Source organism: Mastacembelus armatus, chromosome 13 (genome assembly GCF_900324485.2).
Source record: "Mastacembelus armatus chromosome 13, fMasArm1.2, whole genome shotgun sequence".
Classification (NCBI taxonomy): Eukaryota; Metazoa; Chordata; class Actinopteri; order Synbranchiformes; family Mastacembelidae; genus Mastacembelus; species Mastacembelus armatus.
Window position 1 is genome coordinate 4364788 of NC_046645.1, and position 20190 is coordinate 4384977.

Genomic DNA, 20190 nt, shown 5'->3' on the forward strand with positions numbered 1-20190 from the left:
CCCCCTTTGGTATTTGCAGTAGTGTACTCTTCAACACCCCTTTCCACCCCATCAGCTAGCTTATCAGACTGGTGTTGGCTGTTAAATTAGCACGGCAACAACAGTCTGTAGGCTGGCTGAAGTTGTGGGCCTTGAGTTGATTGTACACGAGTCATGTCTACACGAGCTGGTTCTTTTTTTTTTTGTTTGTTTTTTTGTTTTTTGGGGGTTTTTTTGGATACGACCTGTCTTTAGTGACACTGATTTTATGCTAATTACCCCTGTCCTGGAAATACTGTGATGGAAAATAAATGAATAAAGTTACAAAAAACAAGTCAACTGATGCCCCTTTTTACTTCACTTTTAACTCCAATGCATTATTTAGTTCTGGTAGTTATTTTTAATTTACATAAAAAAAGTATGGTCGACTCATTACAATGCATTAACATTAAATTACTGGGGGTGGGGGGTGCTTTGGGTGGAGTTGCATGAAGTCATCGTGCACTAAAACGTGCAAAATTCACCCATAGGTACATAAAAAAAATTTTTCCTTGAGTGTAAATTATCATGTGCATAAGCTTTCAAGATCTGAGTACTTCTTCCATGTTCGCATCTATACCTACATTAAAGGTAGTCACTTCCTGTAAAGTTTAGTTTTCCCCTTAAATCGCATAATCACCTGCCACGACAGCAGATGTCATGCAAAACAACGTCCAGTGTAACAAACATACTCTAACGCCGCCTGGCTGCTCCTTAGTTCTTTCCAGTTCAATCACATTTGACTATAGCTGGAGATAACTTGTTCAAGAGATGTAAAGCTGTCCAGAAAGTCCTCCTCTGAGATCCCAAATTTGATGTACTGATGGATATAGGCCCTGTAATATAGAAAAACAAAATGGGGAAGTAACATAAATAAAAGACTAAATCAAGAAACAAAACCAAAACCAAATGCTGGTTTACAGATCAACTCGTCTTCATCCAACTTAATGTTAAAAAGACAATATGTATATATACTTTCTATGGAGCACTACCCTGCATGGACTTCACATTTATTGGACAAATCTTTCCCTGAAAACAATGTTTATGCATTTTTCAAAGTAACAGGACTGACTCACCTGGAGGCAAACATATTCCATGCTTTTCCAACCATGTTATCCAGAGGTCTGAGCAGAGCCTGACTGTTACTGACCAGCGTAGCAGATTTTTCGTACTTATTAAACAGCACTGGGGATTTCCACAAGTTGAAAGCTTCTGCTGATGAAAGCCAGGAGGTGTACAGAGCTGGGTCCTCAAAGCCACCTGTGGATGGTTTATAGTTCACATCCCTTGTTCTGCTCATACTAAAGAGCTAAATTTTAAAATAGCAAAGCTGCTGATGCTAGTGTAAACCATTTTCTGTTATGTGCATCACAACAGTCTGTACTCAAATATGTACAGTCTTTCAAAAACATCATCTTCTTCATGACTCTTCTCTGACCTGTCTCTGCACTGTAGACATCTTTCCCTCTCAGTATGAGCAGATTGGCCACAGAGGTGTTGAAGTTGGCACCTGTGAGACTCCTGGTTTTCTCAGAGCTGGTAGGTGGATGGACCTGCCAGTCTATACCTGACACAGGACAAACAACAAGGATCCTCAAATGTAGGTTACCGTGTGGATAAACTTCAAATCTACTTCTAATCCATATACTAGCTGAAGAATCATACTGCTATCTGAAACTGAAGTGCAAAAGCCCCAGATCTGGTTTCGACTAAACTTGCCTTCCTCCATCTTGCTGTTAGAGATGAGCATCTGTCGTAGGTGTTTGAGCAGCCCTGGCCAGCTGAACGTGCTGTAGGCTATGGAGGAACTAGGCATCTGAGGGATAGTAAACACACTGAGCAGCTTGTACTCTGGGTGACATGCAAGAGCACTCACCATCTCACCTGAGAGAAAAAATATTCAACACAAGGGTTAAAGACAGGCTTGTTAGTAAAGACAACATAAAGTACAAGTAACGCAATAGTTGAATGTAGAAAAGTTTGACCTTGGGATGTCAGTAATTTTAAGCATTTCCTCTTTTTTCTCTCTGATAATGTGGCTGAATTAGTAGCACAAGGGTTTGATGTCAAGATGATGACATTTGTCTTGACACTTTTCTTTTTTAGAGATGATATGGACATTTTACTGTTTTACAATAACAGAAATGACAATAGTGTCATGACGGGGCTGTGGCAAGTTTGTGACCAGAAGGGCGGTTCAGTCCACAGATCAGCAGGATTATGTTTGCGTGGGACAAATGGTTTATTTGTACTGTGGAGCTGCCAGGTGTGAATGTGGGTAACTTTACAAATGCACAGGGCATTCACTAGACTGCCATGTGTACATAAAAGACAAAGCTGAGATCTGAGTTTTTTTTTTTCATGAGTTTTACCATCTGGTTTCAACCGCAACTGGATCAAAACAAAAAACATGTATGCCTGCAAAGGAACCTCCTAAGAGTTTATAACATTCCTAAGATTTTCCTTAGTAAACTACATGTCTCTTAATTCAGTCATATTCCAGAAATTCAACCTGTGTGTGTGTGTGCGTGTGTCTGTCTGTCTGTGTGTGTTGGGCTCTCTAACCCAGAGGGTTTCTGCTGTAGACTCCATAGGAGTCAGCAGTGAGTGCGGGCTGCAGCACACTGCCCAGCTGGTGAGCGATCACCCTGTTGACGTCACTGAAGGAGATGTGTTTGATGTTGAGCAGCTGACTGCAGATCCTGTGAACGGTGTCATTCTCATGGACAAGGATGGCGTCTGAGAGCTGGTACAGGTGAGCCAGCGTCAACACTGAGTTATAGTTCTGAACAATAACCTGAAAGGACAGGTCAAAGAAAGAAAAAAAAGATTTTAATAGCACATTACTCTATACTAACATTAAAGCTAGTCTTTTTTATATTATATATTTTTAGATTTATATTGACTGTAAATGAATAAGGACTTGGCCACAGCCCCCATACCTCTCCAGTCCCGTACGGCCAGGTGAGGTGGTTGAGGATGAAGGCCTTTGGATAGATGTCTCGCAGACACTGAGTAACGTAGGTACCGACACCGGACCCTGTTCCCCCTGCCACACTCATCATGGCCATGAGCCCAGCTAGTCTGTCACAGCACTCCACCTCACGCCTCACCAGCTCCTCCACCACCTCTCTGTGACGGGGGCCATGGACACAATACCTAGTGATATACATGAAGCACAATATCAGCTTTCTGCTCCAGTTTTATTTATTTCTAAAGATAGAAAAACATTTTCTTTTGTTTTTGTGTTGTCAGTGTAAAAATGTAGAAAGTTAGCCCTTTTAGGGCTCAGGCAGAATACACTGTTAACATGCTTTAGACCAAAGGATTAACTGACTGAGAAATTTATCTGCACATATATCCATAATAATCAAAAATGAGCCCTACTAAGTCCAAAAGAAAAGTACTAAAAATGCTGTAAAGGTATTTCTGTTACAAGAGGATTATGAGCAATAAAACCTCACCCATTGGCCCAGTTGTTTCCAGATCCCTGCTTCTGGCTAAAGTATGAGGTGTCTCCATATCTCCACCTGCCAGACTTCGCAGCCTTGGTCATGCTCTGGTTAATCACTTTAGGCTCCATGTCTATCAGCACCGCCCTGGCCCGAAGATCTGGTGAATAAAGAGAAACACATAGCACACACTAAATTGCAAACAATGACTTTATTTACTGATTTAACTAGTTATTTTTTTCAATCGCTCTGTCTATAAAATGAAGAAAAAGAAAGAAGAAAGAAGAAAAAAAAACAAGACGTGGAAATTACAAGTTTCTCAGAGCCCATGATGATGTCTCCCAGTTGGCCTCAAAGATATTCTATTCCTCATGATCAGAAGTATGTTAATTATATTTCTGTCTACTGATTAATCAACAACATTGATCAACATCAACAACAACATCAACAACAGCAAGAGGAATGTAATTATGTACATTAACTGAAGTGTCCTCGAGTATAATTCAGGCTGCAACTGCATTTAAGCCAAATTTGAGGTACTTGTACTTAACCTGTGTGTTTTCATGCTTTTTACTCCATCCATCCATTATCTATACCTGCTTATTCCTATTTAGGGTCACAGGGATCAGCTGGAGCCTATCCCAGCTCTCTTTGGGTGAAAGGCAGGGGTCCACCCTGGACAGGTCCCCAGTCCATCACAGGGCCACATAGAGACAAACAACCTCACACACTCACACTCACTCCTATGGGCAATTTAGAGTCACCAATCAACCTGACATACATGTTTTTGGACTGTGGGAGGAAACCAGAGTACCTGGAGAAAACCCACACAAGCACAGGGAGAACATGCAAACTCCACACAGAAAGGCCCCTGATGGGTTTCAAACCAGGAACCTCTTTTCTTATTTAACTGTTTACATAATTTAATTTATTTTTTATATAGATTATTGATTGTACAAAAAGGTCAAACAAACAAACAACAGATCAATCAGGAAAATACTCTTTACTTATTAATGGCAATAAACATTAATCTTACAGGCCTTCAAGACAAATGAGCAGCTACATGAGTAATAATATAACGATAAAATGTATAATATATCAAATTACATGAGGGCATTTTTGCTGATGATACGTACAGTACTTCTGTTAAGCATATTACTCTTAATGACGTATTTTTACAGTGTAAAGGATCTGAATACTGCATCCACGCACAAAATGTATTTTAATCCACATCAAGGGAATTAACACTTTACCTCCATGTGTGTTTTGGTGGAAGAAGCGCTCACAGCTGGCTGCCCTGTACGTCGTCCTGTGCCCCTCGTCACTGCAGAGGACGTCGAACAGCTCCTGACCCACCTGATTCCCGCACTGACCGAGCTGAACTGTCACTACAGACATTGTGCACAAACTAAGACTTTCATTGGAAGGATCTCTAGTCAGAGGATGAGAGAGTCCAGTATGAAATCCATCGGTAAATTCACCCAGGAGGAGAAATGTTACCTCGGATCTGTCTGTGTGTTTAGAGGCTGTGCTGCTGCCGCCACAAGCGGTGGGAACAACATTTCCGGCCAAAACAGTCAAAACTTTCAAAATAAAACTTCTATTTATACGTGGTAACATATACAAGAGCGTAATTTCCATTGGGGCCGGGGGGACAGATCCCACCCAAAATATAAAAAAATGGAAATTTGAATTCTATTTATAATAGAATTACTTGGATACTTGGCTACATTAAAAATACATTAAACACTAATGTTTCTAAAATAAATAAGATCATTTTCACTTGTTAATAACTGAGAAAAGTATTTTTTTTTAATGTTTTATCTAATAGCGTAGCTACATTGTTGGCGGGCCATTTTGGTGAAATATTAATATTTTTCTTATTTGTATGTTATTTTACTTTATTTAAAAACAATATTTCTAAAGCATACAGTGTATGGTTGTGCTATTTTAATATTTACAACCCATGAAACACTGCCAATTGCATAGACTGCACAGACGGTCTGGAAAGGATCACTGGCCACAACATGCATTAACTTTCTTGTTCCTATGCTTTATTAATTTTACCTCATTGTTGCACGCCATTGAAATATGCATCTATTAGACTATGAGAAAGTTATTGTAAGGTTTTGTTCTGTAGAACAGTGAGAATCTCTGAGGAGGTTGATTTATTGTTTATTTTTTATATTATTTATTTATTTATTATATCACAATATAAACAATAACACACACACACACACACACACACACACACACATACATACACACACACAAACCCTAAAAAATAAATAATTACTTTATTACTTTTCTACATACAAGTTAATTACTTTATTACTTTATTAATTACTTTATTAATTACTATTAATTTATATAATTTAAATAATACTAAATTTAATAACTTTTAATTAGAATAAATACTGTAACAATTGAATTTCCCTTTGGGGATTAATGAAGTACTTCTTTTTCTTCTTTTATTTAATTTGTAGGGAAAACATGTCTGAGCGTCATGACGTCACTCAGGTCACCGCCCCTTCTGTGGAGAGGTGCAATGCGCATGCTCAGTGTAGTAGCCGGTTATGGCGGCGGTCTGTGTTTGTCCATGAGGTGGGGGACGCCTACTATTTTTGCGGTCTGTCACGGAGCTAACCGAGCGACACTCTGCCATGGCTGGAGTGTTTGATATTGACTTGGACCAGCCGGAGGAAAATGTCTCCGACGATGAGAATGAGGAGGTACTTGAGTGGAAGATGTTAAACGTTATTAGTTGTCACGGTAGAAACTCTTGCTACACAGGAGCTAGCTGTTAGCTGTTAGCCTTTAGCTGTTAGCCACCGCAGGCCAGGCCTTATTTTAGCAGGTATAGCACAAGCTAATGCTAGCGCTTAACCGGCCAAAGCTATTGACACCGCTGTCAGTCCCTGTGTTTTTATTTTGCTGGGAACGTAAATGATTAAATGCATGTGTTGTTGCGTGACAAAAACATCACTGTCATGTTGGAGTTGTGCAACCAAAGCCTTACTTGGCCAAAGGTGCTGCAGTGATAAATGTGGCTGCGTGTGCAACAGTTTATTTTGGCAAGACTGTGATCGACTGTGTGGGCTGAAAGCTGGTGTCAGTTTCTGTTCACGCTAAACTGAATTACCGTGGACAAAAAACGGCAACACAACACTCCTGCAGCTCTACATTATGCATTTTATATAATATAAATAGCAACAATAATAAATTATGTGTAATTAAAATTATGCGTACGTATGTCTTCATGCACGTGCCAGTTTATGGTGCATCATCATCTCAGGTTGTAGTAGTGCAGTGACTGCAAACGGTACAGTGTGCAGTAATTATCTGCACACATATACACATATTTTCTTGAAGATGTGTACATAGTGTTTTATTATAGGCTGGGAAAATTTTAGATGACAAGAGCCTGTTTGTCAGTAATCACATCACAGCTCCTTTGTGTGTGTGAGGTCATTAGGTCAGACAGTTATTCCTGATGCTGTGTTGTGTGTTATCACTCATGGTTTCTCTACTGCAGACATCTCTGTTTCTTATTAGAATAAAACACATCTGATGAACGTTTGTTTTATACTTTTCCTTTTTAGGTTCAGATCAGTGATATCATGGACCAGTGCAGTGGGTTTGAATTGTAAGTATTTAATATATCGGCCTGAGCTCGTGTCCCTGTGTGATTTTGTGCTTGAGCTGCATGCTAGTAAAGACAAAGTGTGAACGCTGGGCTTTGAACATGTCTCTGCAGCAATATGGATGACTGTGAGAAGATTGAGATATCAGAGGACAATGTCAATCAGGGGACAGAGAACATCAGACCGGAGTGCTTTGAGCTGCTGCGCGTCCTGGGGAAAGGTGGTTATGGAAAGGTACTTGTGGTACCCAGAAAGGCTTTGGGACTTCTCATTTCAATGTACATGTAACATAAAGCACTGGGTTATTTTGACTCATTTCATTCATCTTTTCACGTGACTATTCTAAACATGCAAATAACTTTTCTTTCTGTGCAGGTTTTTCAAGTTCGAAAAGTTGTTGGTGCTGCATCAGGAAAAATATTTGCCATGAAAGTTTTGAAAAAGGTACTTATTTTCTTTCATCAAAGTCGAAACACAATCCTGATGTACAGCAGTTCTCAGTCAGTCTCTTAAGAACTTAATTGCATGCTTGTTGCTACAAATGAACATTGCTGTGTTCCTTTCTGCAAATACTGGCTGTCCTTGAAGCCAGTGGTGGGGTAAGGTTTCACTGCGAGTAGATTGCCATCTGTGCTGCGTTGCTGCAGCCTTGGCACTTAAAACACTCTGCCTCAGCCCATTAGATTCCACTCCACAGTCAAACTGCTTCTGCTTGATTGGCTAAAATGACCCCAGTGACATATTGGAAGACCTGCCAGATTTCATCCAGTTGTTTCAGTCATTAAGCATCAAAGTGGCAAGCATTTATGTGCAGGCCTGTAGTGTAGGGGAATGCCCATATTTCTTACGCATATATGCAGTCCATTTAAATTGAGAGGACAGCATCAACTTTCTCAACCGAAGAAGTGATTCCTGTCTTCTCCAGTATTTAGTAGAGTATTTAGTAAAAAGGAAATAAAAAAAAAATCCTCATGTTTCTCAAGTGTCATAAAGCTGACATTTATTTAAGATGTCATGTGACATAACATAAAGTGATGTGTGACGCGATGTGATGTGTGATATGTGGTGAGAGACGCATCTGTATTCTGACTAATGGTCGTCAATTTTTTGGGGTTGGGGGCACCAGGCTATGATTGTACGCAATGCTAAGGACACAGCCCATACCAAGGCAGAGAGGAATATCTTGGAGGAGGTGAAGCATCCCTTTATTGTTGATCTCATCTACGCCTTTCAGACAGGAGGAAAGCTGTACCTCATCCTGGAGTACCTGAGCGGTCAGTACAAGCAGCACACACAAACACCCACTCCGCAGGAAAGGATGCCTAAAAATGTCTGTCTAATTTTTGCTGTAGACATTTTTTGGTATGATTACACTCTAACTTTATTATAATCCAGGTCCAATTCAGATTCCCAAATGGGATAGGAACAGTGTGAGATAAGATAGACCTCCTTTAATCGTCATCAACTGACAGCAATTAGAGACTGCAAATGAAGGTCAACTACAGAACCAGCCTTTGGAGCTGACACTTCACCCATGTTAACAGTATACTGTGTGTTCATTTGTGCAGGAGGAGAACTTTTCATGCAGCTGGAGAGGGAGGGCATCTTCATGGAAGATACAGCCTGGTAAGCATCGTTTATTTTTCCTTTTATGTAGCTTGAACTAAATGTACATCTGTAGTGAAGGTTGAGGCAGTATTCAGAAATGAAATATAGTTCAACATTATATTTTTACATTATGCATTGCTTCATATTCTGAAGCAATGCATGAGGTATATAAAACATGATGTTGATTGTATTGTGTGAAGGTTTCTCATTGTTTTTCTCTATAGTTTTTACCTGGCAGAGATCTCCATGGCTCTGGGCCACCTGCACCAGAAGGGCATCATCTATAGAGACCTGAAACCTGAGAACATCATGCTCAGCAGCCAAGGTGTGTGTGTGTGTTTGTGTTTATATTTGGCCTTAAAATAGATCCATATTCACATCTAACCAGGCACACTATATAGCGATCAGTTCTCTTTACCTGTGAGGTTATTTAAATGCAGATGTGTAGATCCACCACAAATGATTGTTTGTAGTTATATTATGTTTTCCTTCCAGGCCATGTAAAGTTGACAGACTTTGGACTGTGTAAAGAGTCCATTCATGATGGTACCGTCACCCACACTTTCTGTGGTACCATCGAGTACATGTAAGTCATGCTCTTATCAATTCCTTTCCCATGCTTTCAATCCGACCGTTGCTGTTTCATCCAGTTGCATTCATGTATTTTCTCATACTTACACTTACTCTCCTCCTGTCACACATGATCTTTGATGATTAACTTGAATGCATTAGTAAGAAATGTGCACTCAAATTATTATAGGGCCCCAGAGATCTTGATGAGAAGTGGACACAATAGAGCAGTGGACTGGTGGAGTCTGGGCGCTCTGATGTACGACATGCTCACAGGAGCGGTCAGTTAAAAATTTACGACAGACATTCTTTCTTTGTCACTCTTATTAATGTGCTGTCATAAAATATGAATCATAATTTGGAATATTGGAATAACCTTATTCTCTCTCTTTTCATCATAGCCACCGTTCACAGGTGAAAACCGCAAAAAGACGATCGACAAGATCTTGAAGTGCAAGCTCAGCCTCCCTCCCTACCTCACAATAGAAGCTAGAGATCTCCTCAAAAAGGTATGCATTGGCTCTTTCATAGCTTATTCTACTTCAAGGTCCTATTCCAGTTGACCTGACTAAACCTGAGATGGGAAACTGTGTTTTTCGGTTTCTGACTATTTAATCAGAGTTAGTTCAGTCAACTTTAGGTGTCTTCACTTGGAGTGAAGAGCTGGCACTGGATCATTTTAGTCCAGTAGAGATAGAAATATTAACGTGACAGTGAACATTTATCTTTATAAAACACAGCATTAATGTAAAAGCCTGACAAATACGTCTTTAAGTTAACCTCAAGTTTTATTCAACAGAATCCATCCATGCATTATTTACCAGACTTGAATTTCTGTAGTGGATGATAATGTCTTGGAATTTTCCTGACTCTTAAGCTTTTATTTAATTCACTCTGATTACTACAGTGCAGTACATGTGTTAGTGCAGGAGAGTTGAGAATATTTGAGACTGTGTGTCTGTTACATGATAAATCAGAATCAGGTTTATTTATTTATGTTGGACACACAAGAAATTTGACTCTGCTACAGTGGCTCAGTCCTAACATTAATAAAGAATGGCCAGGGGTAATGTTTTTTTCCCAAAATTAAACATCTGCAAATTCATGCAATCCAGTATGGGCTTTGGTTTTGACTAAACGAATGAGGAAATGAAAGCGGGTAAGACAGATCTTTGAGGCTTGACAGAGAAGCCCAAGCGGGTTAATTTTCACAATGACTGCCTCAGAGTTAAAAGTGATGCCTATTTTAGGAACTGAAAAATCCAGAATTTGAAACCATTACAAGGTTAACAATAAACTCAGTGTGAATTAAGTGTGGCGTTGTCGTATTAGCAGTGTTTTAACATATGACTACTGGTTGCACAGTTGCTGAAGAGAAATGCCTCATCGCGGCTGGGAGCAGGAACAGGAGATGCCACGGAGGTGCAGGTGAGAACATGATACAACAATGAGCACTAACAAGCACAATACTGTTTTTATCACATAAAGAAATTCCAGTGCCCTAAGGCTGAATGAAAAGCAGTCTGTTTAAATTTTACCAGACTGAGAAGCTGTGTGTCATGGCTTTCTGTTTGTATTTGATGATCCGTAGGCTCATCCTTTCTTTCGACACATCAACTGGGAAGATTTGTTGGCTCGGAAAGTGGAGCCTCCTTTCAAACCTTTCCTGGTGAGTATCAGAGGTGAAGACTACAGGGAACTCAGTGTTGGATGCTACTTCCTGTAGTTTAAGGTGGGACATTTGAGAATGTTTAATGTTGACATCGCCTCTTTGTCTTCACAAATAATCCTACTCGAGTGGCTCAAGATCAAGTTTTTCATGGGAAGTGCAGTTCTGGTTACATGCCTTGATGAAACCGGTTGAATTAGTGTCGGTTACTAACGCAGGTCTTCTCGTGTTTCACACCTTGTCCTACTCATATTGTTAGACATATCCACTGCACTTCCTCACTTGTGTTTGTCTTTGTGTTTTTGCAGCAATCTGCTGAAGATGTGAGTCAGTTTGATTCAAAGTTCACGAGTCAGACACCAATTGATAGCCCTGATGACTCAACCCTCAGTGAGAGCGCCAACCAAGCATTTCTGGTAACTTCTGTCTTTAAAAGTTTAGGTTTTTATGAACACAAACCAGTAGCAACAGGGAGGTTGTACTGAAATGTCCAAAACAAGAAGGCAAGTTATGTGGAGCAACATATGGCCAATTTAAAGTCACACCTGGATCACACCTGCTGCTTCTAGCTCACTAACAGATTTTTTGTCTTGTGCTCTCTGTACAACCCACCCCTAGAGTTTGAGTGTGCACCAAGTGTACCTGTGTTTACCTTTGGTATCTTTACTGTGTTCCTTTAGGGTTTCACCTATGTCGCACCATCAGTCCTGGAAAACATAAAAGAAAGGTTCTCGTTTGAGCCAAAAATCCGCTCACCGCGACGGATCATGGGCAGCCCAAGAACACCTCTCAGGTATGTCGGCCTTTGCTGGGTGAAACTGGTCAAGTGAAGAGCAAAAAGACACATGAACACAAATCTACATTTCTTATGTCCTTTCAGCCCAGTCAAGTTTTCAGGGATGGACTGTTGGTCTCGGAGCCCCCTCAGCAGAGGACCAAGCGTCCTCCAGTCACCTCAGGACCAGGCCATGGAACTGTCCACCCCAGAGCAGATGGACGTTACAACAAGCTCTGAAGCCTCAGCCCCTCTTCCTATTCGTCAGCCTGCTGGAGTTAACCTGGCTCAGATGAAACAGCAAGCCTATCCCATCGTGGCCAAACGGCCCGAACATCTACGTATGAACCTATGACGTACTACGTCTGTTTAGGAAAGTTTATTTGACTATTTTCTTCCTTTGTTGATATTTTTTAAGAAACAAAGCAAAACAATATGGATACTACAGACAGTGAAAATCAAAAATTGCACATCCAAACACAGACACACTACACTGTCACAACCTGGAGTTTATGTGTGGTTCTGGGACTCCAGCATCCTACAGTTAAGAGCTACAGACAAAATCACCGTCTCGCCACCACTTCTGTCACTTCAGGTCTCATGGCCTTTGTCTGACCCCCTTCCCCTCCTTTGTGACCTGGACTAATAGGATTGGAAATTCTAGGAGGGGCTTAAAGGCTTTGTGTGATCTGGCAGTCAAAGGTGATAATGCAGGCAAGCAGAATGCAGGCAATACACTTTGTCTATTGTAGGATATGACGTCCAAAGTGCTTTGTGCTATTTGAATGAATGCCAGTAAGGAAATTGTTTTCATTGGAAACATGTTGACAGTAAGTCTCCCTAGAGAAAACACGCTTCCTGGCTCTGAATAATGTGAATTAGGTTTATTATTGAAAAAAAAAAAATCACAAAACTCATTGTGAGCTGTGGACAAACAGAGGTTCCAGTATTGATGAATATAGCTTTATGTCTTATGTTTTATGAAATGAAATGAATGCATCAACTGTGTTAATCATTAATCATGAAACGGAGCCTAAATTTAAGGGGAAAAAAACATGTTTAATCATTACATTCTTTCAGCATTGGCATTGTGGATAACTTGTGGATAGTCTTATTTGATGTGGGATCCATACTTCAGCTATTTGCTCTACAGGCGTATTTCTCTATGGGTTTTATCCATATTGGAGACTGTGGACACTGTCTGCACCAATAGGTTTACTGCTCCAAAGACCTGGGGTGACATATACAGCCTCTTGCATCAGTGCTCACTTGTTGAGTAAAGAAATTGCAGAATTCTTAAAAAGCAAGGAAAATTATAATATAGACATACACACAGGGTGCATTGTGTTTCTTTTGTCCATAATCATCTGTATTCAAAATTTCACAAAAAACAACCAGACTTTACATGGGCATATATATTTTTTTCTAATTTACATACAGGATTTGTTTCAAATCTCAATATTGCATCCTATGAATGTCAAAGTTCATTTTAACATTATAGAACACTGCTGCTAACATATTTGAATGTCTTGCGATACAGTCACCCTGTGCTATCCTTTGCTTTTATGTGGTTGGGGATTTCAACTCATTCTAAACATTTGGGAAAAGTAAAAAAAAAAAGACAAAATTTGCATTACTAAAATCAGTTAAAAGATTTATGAGGTAACAGTGGAAGATAAAAACATTGGTAATTTCAGCTGTAGAAAACACTCACCACTACATAAGCACCAGCTAAACAGACTCAAGTAATTGATGTGAAGCCCAATCTAAAATAACGCATAGGTTCCTAAAAAGAAAAGTCACACAGTGTACATCCTGTTAATGGCAAAAAGGCTCTCAGCATAAACTTCTGACGGTCTGGCACCATGAACATGAAAGGCCAAAAACATCACGTTGGAGCTATGTATGAAGTTAAAACCTGTATGTTTAAGAGGCTGCTCACAATGTGAGTTTAATGTATGAGAAACCTCTGTGTAATTCAGATGAATCGGTTGCTAGATGAAAAAAAGAGGAGCTACTGTTGTAATGGAAAAGTGTTTAACCTTGTTCCTGTGGTTCAGAAAGTATGCAAAAGAAATAACGGGAATGCAAAATGAGATAAACGCTTGTCTTAAAACCCTGATTATGTACTCCACAATTATATCTGACAGCAATTGAACTTCCAGTGCATGCTTTAAAGATAAAGCCTGTCATCGGCTTCACTGCTGCTCCCGGATGTGAAGTGTTGACAAAATTATCTGTCAAGATGAGGATTCTGGGGGCAGCCTGCCAAGTGGATAAACCTATTATAGTTCGCTGATGGCTAGGTGTTTATGTCCCACTCAGGTGGGATATGCCATCACCACAAATTCTGACAGCCTGTATTACTGAAAGGACCCTCATAATAAAATGTCACATTAAGAGTTAGTGTACAGTATATTGGCCTTTCTTATATAATGTGTCTAAATACAACCATAAAACTACAGAAAATGCTGCACAATTCTACTATGATCTGGTTGAAAAAGTGCAGAAATAGGGTTTTTTTTCTGGCTATGAGTTTTCATCTTGCAACTTAATAAAAATCAATTAGCAGCAAGGCCCTATTGATAACTAATATAATGCATAAAACTGATCAATCAGTTTGGAAAAACAATGTACCAACAAAAAAAAGTTACATTTTACACATCACACTTGCTTCATATAACTTTTGATGATATTAGTTTGATATGCATAAATTACTGTGCAAATGTAATTCTTCATTAGGAATGTGTACTCAGTTTCATGGAGTATGCAAAATAAAAAACAGAATTTACAAAAGGAACCATGTTTGTGTACTCAAAAATCAAAATATAGTACATTACCAATACCTGCTTTACACAATAACTGTCAGTTTAGTAACTGCATCTCAACATACCCTGCATTCATTATTTAACTACTACTCATAGTAGTCTTCAAAGTCAAGAGACTGATAAGCTAAGCAAGGCACCATGATCTGTATAGGGGGAAAATGACTTAAGTACTCCTGTTACTTTGGCCTAAACACCAAAGTAACATCCCCATTAATGACACTATACTAAGTATGTCCATGTAAAGATCCCAGCAAATGAACTTGTTTTCCCTACTTTTCCCTCTAGCATAAAAAAAATAAATAAACTGGGAAGGTAAACAAAGATAGATGAAAATATCTTCACTAAATAACTTTACTAATTTCTGAATGTTAAAGGGTGACAATTTGGTTTGGTGAAAGTTATTTTTGACTAATATTTTTTCTTTGGATGATGACCATCTGCTGATCCATTCAAATTAAAACAAACCCAGAGGATTGTAAGAAACTACTCTTTGACCCAGCTCTGGGTTGGCTAAGCTATTTGAAGCAGCAGAATACGGTTTGAAAGATGAAAAAACTAATTTTCTACAATAGTTCCTATACAAACAGTTTTTTCAGGTTTTAGGAGGACACTGTACAGTAACATGACTAATGATAAGGATTTTTACCTCCACAGAAGATACCAATGGTACATTTCCTCAGATTTATGCACTTCAAGGTGACGATGGAGAGGATGACAAAGTGTGACTGTTTTCAGAACCTAACAGACAGAGCAGCACCTGTCTATCAGGTGGATGAGAATGGAAACAGTATGTCCAGCATTTAGCTGTTTTTGGAGCAGCATATGCAGAGTTCCAGGATGCCAAACAAAAGTCTGTAGAATTGAGCATCATCACTTATTAGCTCTGCATCTCCATGCAGCAGGGCTCTGTTCTTGCAGCTGCCTCATTTTCTTCCCTAACCAAATCCACCAGGCTAACCCAATCACGACACACACAACAGATTCCACATAGTAGCCGTCCAGCGTCGTCACACAAGCGCCACCCTCCTTAACACACAACTGGAGATGGGGACCAGGACAAAAGAAGGTTAGTATCAGTGTATAGGTTCTAGATGAGAACATAAACATTGTCTTCCTCTACCTCCTCCTTTATCACTTACCCCTGCCTCTTCTGGAGAGCCACAGCTCTGCCCGACAGCCCCCTGGCACTCCTTAGAGGTCAGTGGATCCACCATCCACAACGCCACAGTGGAGGGCCAGTTTCCTCCGAGGTTAGTGACTGTGTTCAACAGGGTCATGTATGTCCCTCCGATGACTGGGTCACTCACTTTAGCATGGAATGCCATACAGGCAACGTACATACTGTACAATGCCACCTGGTATAAACACAGTGGAATCGTGTTTTACAGCTGAACAATTGTCAAGGTAACAATGACCATCCCAGTACTGGTTCTTATGTGAGGTGTGAGTTAGTGCTGACGTAGAGGAATGTGATAGGAAGGGCAAAGACCGTTTAAGATGTTAAAATCGTCTCAGAGCAGATAGTCATCCAGTGCAATGATGGGGATGACATGATCATATTTCCCAACCTTAACAAGGATTCTGGCTGCAGTGTTCTGGACCAGTTGAAAGCATTTTATGGAGGAGTTTGGCAGAAAGAAATGAAGAGAAAAAGGAGGTGATAAGAAAAATACCAAACCTGATGCACTGCATAGCTAAGCAGCACTATGGCATAGTAGTAAACAGGGAACCCTCCTCCTTGTTTTACACTTGGGGTCCACCAGACTAGCAGAGCATACTCCAGACCTATAAGCAACCTACAACACACAATAATAACACTTAGCTTTTAGTTTACTGAATGTATATATGCGTGAGTGTGTGTTACAACCTAAAAGGGAAGGCCTTGTAGAAGACATCCAGAGGTTTAGGCCCAGCTGTATATTTACTGATGATCACTGGTAAAAGAATCTGCAGTGGCACCATGGGCACTGCCAACAGTGCCAGCTGTTCTTTGGGAACTCCAGCCTCCACCAGCTTCAGACCTGTCACTGCATCTGCTGCAGAGAAACCAATCTGAAACACATAGGGAGGACGTGCAGCTAAACTTCAAATTCATAAAAGATATTGATGTTAAGCAACAAAAATTCCAGGATGCCACTTTTTTATTTCAATAGTAAATCAAATAATGATCAAGTACTTTAGCCGTCAGAAGCAGGACACAAAAGGTGAGGACAGTGGGCATCTTGACAATAGAGAACAGCAACTTGTAAGTTTCCATGACGCCGTCTGTCTCCTCCTGGACTCTCCTTTTTCCTTTGCTGTGTTCATTTTCCCTTTTAAAGACGGCTACCAGTGTTGTGGAAACTAGGAACACCACCCCCCAAAAAAACAAGAAGTCTGCAGCAGAGGAATAGAAAACATCAGAAAATACGCTTTATTCAAGTGATCAACAAATTAGTGTTCCATTATAAATGCTAATAAAAATGATTCATCTAGTTACACTTCATAGGTCAGGGGCAGAAAATACCTGGCAAGGTAACAATGCCTGTGTCCTTGGGCTCCACTCTGAGGTACTTGTTACAGAACTCAGCAGACTCCAGAGCTAGAAAGAGCACATTCCCCAGGAAGTAGCCAGCTGTCTGGCCAACAGAGTTGCATGTAGATGCATAACCCACATTCTCTCTGGATAACATGGTCAGAGCCCAGCCATCCACAGCTATGTCCTTTGATACAGAGAGATCAGAGCAATTAGGGCGATGCAACAGAAATCAGTGTAGATGTATCATCTATCTGAATAGAGCCTACCTGTGTGGCTGCCAGGAAGGCGAGCATAAAGAAGACTGCAGTAAGTTTTACCACATTCGGTCCTTCTTCACTCTGTAGTAGCGAATTGACCGTTACAGAAAGATAGAGCATGAAGAGACCCAGCAGGTACTGTGTTGGAACCAGCCAAGACTTTCTGCAAAGAAAAGTTTGAAAGGGAGAAATGATCAGAAAAAACAGATACAAGAGAGAAGAAAGGACAAGCAAGAAAATCTACACACACTAAAACATGAACATAAACAGTGTCGATGAATCTTTCTTACCTTCTACCAAACCTGCTGAAGTAAAGCGCATCAACCAGCGGCGCCCAGAGAAGCTTGAGACTAAACGGCCAAAAGACAAAGCTGAAAAAGGCCTGGTCTTTGTAGCTGACACTCTTACTCTGTAAGATCAGAGGAATGCTCCCAGCCAGTCCCAGAGGAATCCCTTGCAGCACATAGAGAAAAAGAAGTAGTAACACATTCCCCAACTCTCCACGTATCCCGGGCCGGACTCTGTGTCTCCTATCCTCCGAGTCCGATCCTCTAATAAGACCCTCTCCCTCCTCTTCTGTGTCTCGCTCAGAGGAACTCATCTCTCCTCTCTCCATGTTTTCAGGTGGGAGGGTGGCACCTGCTGGCTTCCTCTGCCTCCCGTTCTTGTATGTGATCATATCTGAGGGCTCCATGTTGAAGCAACAGGCATCAAAGCTGCTGTGCCCTCAGCAAATCTGCAAAAAAGACGACAGATAACAAACTGCTAATCAACTCAAAGCCTCTGAAACTACTAGGAATATTTTCGGTCATTTAGATTCATCGACATTAAAAATCATTTTGGCTGAATTTGTGAAAACAGTGTAAAGAAATCAGAAATGATAGCAATCAATCATTATTGGGGTGAAAAGTGAAGATGGTCAAGGTTGACATGGACTCTGGACATGTAATGAATGAAAAACAAGGGCCGAGAATTTAATTAACTTTCTGGTTCGCGTACTACAAAGTAAAAGAGCCAGACTGTGTAAAATGAATTATAAACAAATGTATTGTACCCACACTGACACAAAGCAGTAAATAATGAATTCATTGATTAAATCATCACAAATCAGATCCATGAATGCGCGTGCTAAATTAGATTAGAAGATGTTACCTCAATTTACCAGGTATTACGGTATTGGACAAACAATTTCGGTAAAAACCAAACACGTCTAAATGATATGCAGACTAAAGTCAAGTGAAATTACACGAGCAGCAGATCCACGCATACCTGGTGATGATGACAGCATGCTAAATCAAGAAACGAACCACTGAGCGACATAGCAGGAAATGAAGACAGACTCTTAGTGAATTATTGCCTTTGAACAGAGACAGTAAGACAAGAAAGCAACTACCCTTGGACTTAAAACAGGTGACATCGGCGAACATCAACACAGAAGAAGGAAGCGTAGCATGTGCAACATCTAAATGTATCCGCCACCTACAGCTGACGTGTCAAAACAAAAGTGAAAACTGTTCCGCTTCGGAGCAAGTACACACTAGTGTACTATATGGTATGAATAAATACTAGATAATCAGCAGGATTCAGATCAGTGATGCACTAAAATGTAATTTGTGACTTGTTGACTTTTAACTCTGAGGATAAAAAATAATTCCTAAAATAAAAACACTGTGAAATCAAATACAGGGAGAAAATAATGGATCCAAAACAATGTTTGCACAGAAACTGTGCTGAAACCTTCTCCTGGATCAGTCAGTCTTTTGGAAAGCGTCATGGCGCACATGTTACATTACATTTGAGTTAGACATAATGAGTGACAGTGAAGATTCTCAGTGTGCAGACGTAGTTATCTAAAGGTTGAAACTGGACTTTCAGTTATAAGGCGATTAAAACCTGGTAAATGTCAGGTATGTTTTTTTTTTGTCAGTAACTCATTGGTACTTCAGTTTGTAAAATGTCGAAAAAAAAAATAGTAGCTAGCCTACTGTTCAGAATTATTTCATGAAGTGCAAGTTAACATTTAAATGTTCAAATGTCAGTCAAAAAAATGTTGGTTTTACTATCATCAAAACTTGGAAACTAGCAAATCATGATTTATTTTTCTTTTTTCTATTTTTGCTTAAAAAATAATTTAAATGTTTAATAAGGCCAACAACAAGTCAATATTTATACATCTCAGTCATGGTACTCCGACAGATTTAACTTTTTTTTTTGTGAATACACACCAATATAGACTAATTACCTGCCTTGATTACTTTTCCTGTAGATACATTGTACATAATACTTAAATAAATTACCAGAAACTAGGAGTGAACAGCACAGTCCGCAGATCATGATTACTTTGTAGTCCATAAGTACATCAGTCAGTGTTCATGGTTCAGTCTGTTTCACCACTGCTACCTACTGCTGCTATGCTTACTGTATTCTCTGTGCACTGACTTGCAACCGTGGTTATAGTTTAACTGATTTTCCCACACACATACACGCCGACTAGAGATTAATATTTTTTGGGTACCATGATAATGACTGCCTGTGTTTTAAAGTGTTATTCATTACATTCTCCACAGGATGGCGCTGATTTCATCACATCTGCTTATCTGAGCTTCTTCTGTCTTTTTCTAAGTGTAAAAATGTTGCAAAATCCCTTCACAGGCATGTATAATTGGTGTTTTCTTCCATGTGACTCATGTGAACAACTCCTGAAAAAGATCTTATGATCTCCAAGACGAGTGGTTCCCAAAGCTTTCGGAAACAATTCTTTAGAACCAGATAACTTTCTTAGCCTCCAAGCCAGTTTTTTTATTGTTCCCATATAAAGACCATTTTTCACATTTAACGTATAGCAAAATTC

General features: G+C 39.9%; 3 protein-coding genes across 5 annotated transcripts; 1 reads left to right on the top strand and 2 right to left on the bottom strand.

The window, feature by feature from the left end:
- Positions 1–160: 160 nt before the first annotated feature.
- tubd1 (tubulin, delta 1) lies at positions 161–5028 on the bottom strand. The gene is made up of 8 exons (XM_026314999.1): positions 4724–5028; positions 3483–3630; positions 2961–3177; positions 2584–2815; positions 1738–1902; positions 1457–1585; positions 1095–1278; positions 161–854 (listed from the first exon to the last, which is right to left on the bottom strand). Exons 1-8 carry the CDS (start codon positions 4866–4868, stop codon positions 752–754), a joined length of 1323 nt encoding a protein of 440 aa, XP_026170784.1. The 5' UTR covers positions 4869–5028; the 3' UTR covers positions 161–751.
- A 998-nt stretch (positions 5029–6026) lies between these two features.
- rps6kb1b (ribosomal protein S6 kinase b, polypeptide 1b) lies at positions 6027–13894 on the top strand. Its single transcript, XM_026327545.2, has 15 exons — positions 6027–6202; positions 7073–7116; positions 7228–7348; positions 7490–7558; positions 8241–8388; positions 8683–8740; positions 8947–9047; positions 9218–9308; positions 9483–9573; positions 9694–9801; positions 10658–10720; positions 10884–10961; positions 11270–11377; positions 11642–11754; positions 11842–13894. The coding sequence occupies exons 1-15, from the start codon at positions 6134–6136 to the stop codon at positions 12089–12091; spliced, it is 1512 nt and encodes a 503-aa protein (XP_026183330.1). The 5' UTR covers positions 6027–6133; the 3' UTR covers positions 12092–13894.
- Positions 13084–19726, bottom strand: slc33a1 (solute carrier family 33 member 1). 3 transcript variants are annotated; one of them, XM_026327533.1, is made up of 9 exons: positions 19637–19726; positions 17630–18075; positions 17349–17502; positions 17071–17266; positions 16741–16940; positions 16432–16616; positions 16243–16360; positions 15704–15919; positions 13084–15602 (listed from the first exon to the last, which is right to left on the bottom strand). In XM_026327533.1, exons 2-9 carry the CDS (start codon positions 18031–18033, stop codon positions 15435–15437), a joined length of 1641 nt encoding a protein of 546 aa, XP_026183318.1. In that variant the 5' UTR covers positions 18034–18075; positions 19637–19726; the 3' UTR covers positions 13084–15434. The 3 variants fall into 3 exon arrangements, with proteins under 3 accessions (XP_026183318.1, XP_026183311.1, XP_026183301.1); XM_026327526.1 differs by lacking the exon at positions 19637–19726 and adding an exon at positions 18733–18826; XM_026327516.1 differs by lacking the exon at positions 19637–19726 and adding an exon at positions 18609–18805.
- Positions 19727–20190: the final 464 nt, after the last annotated feature.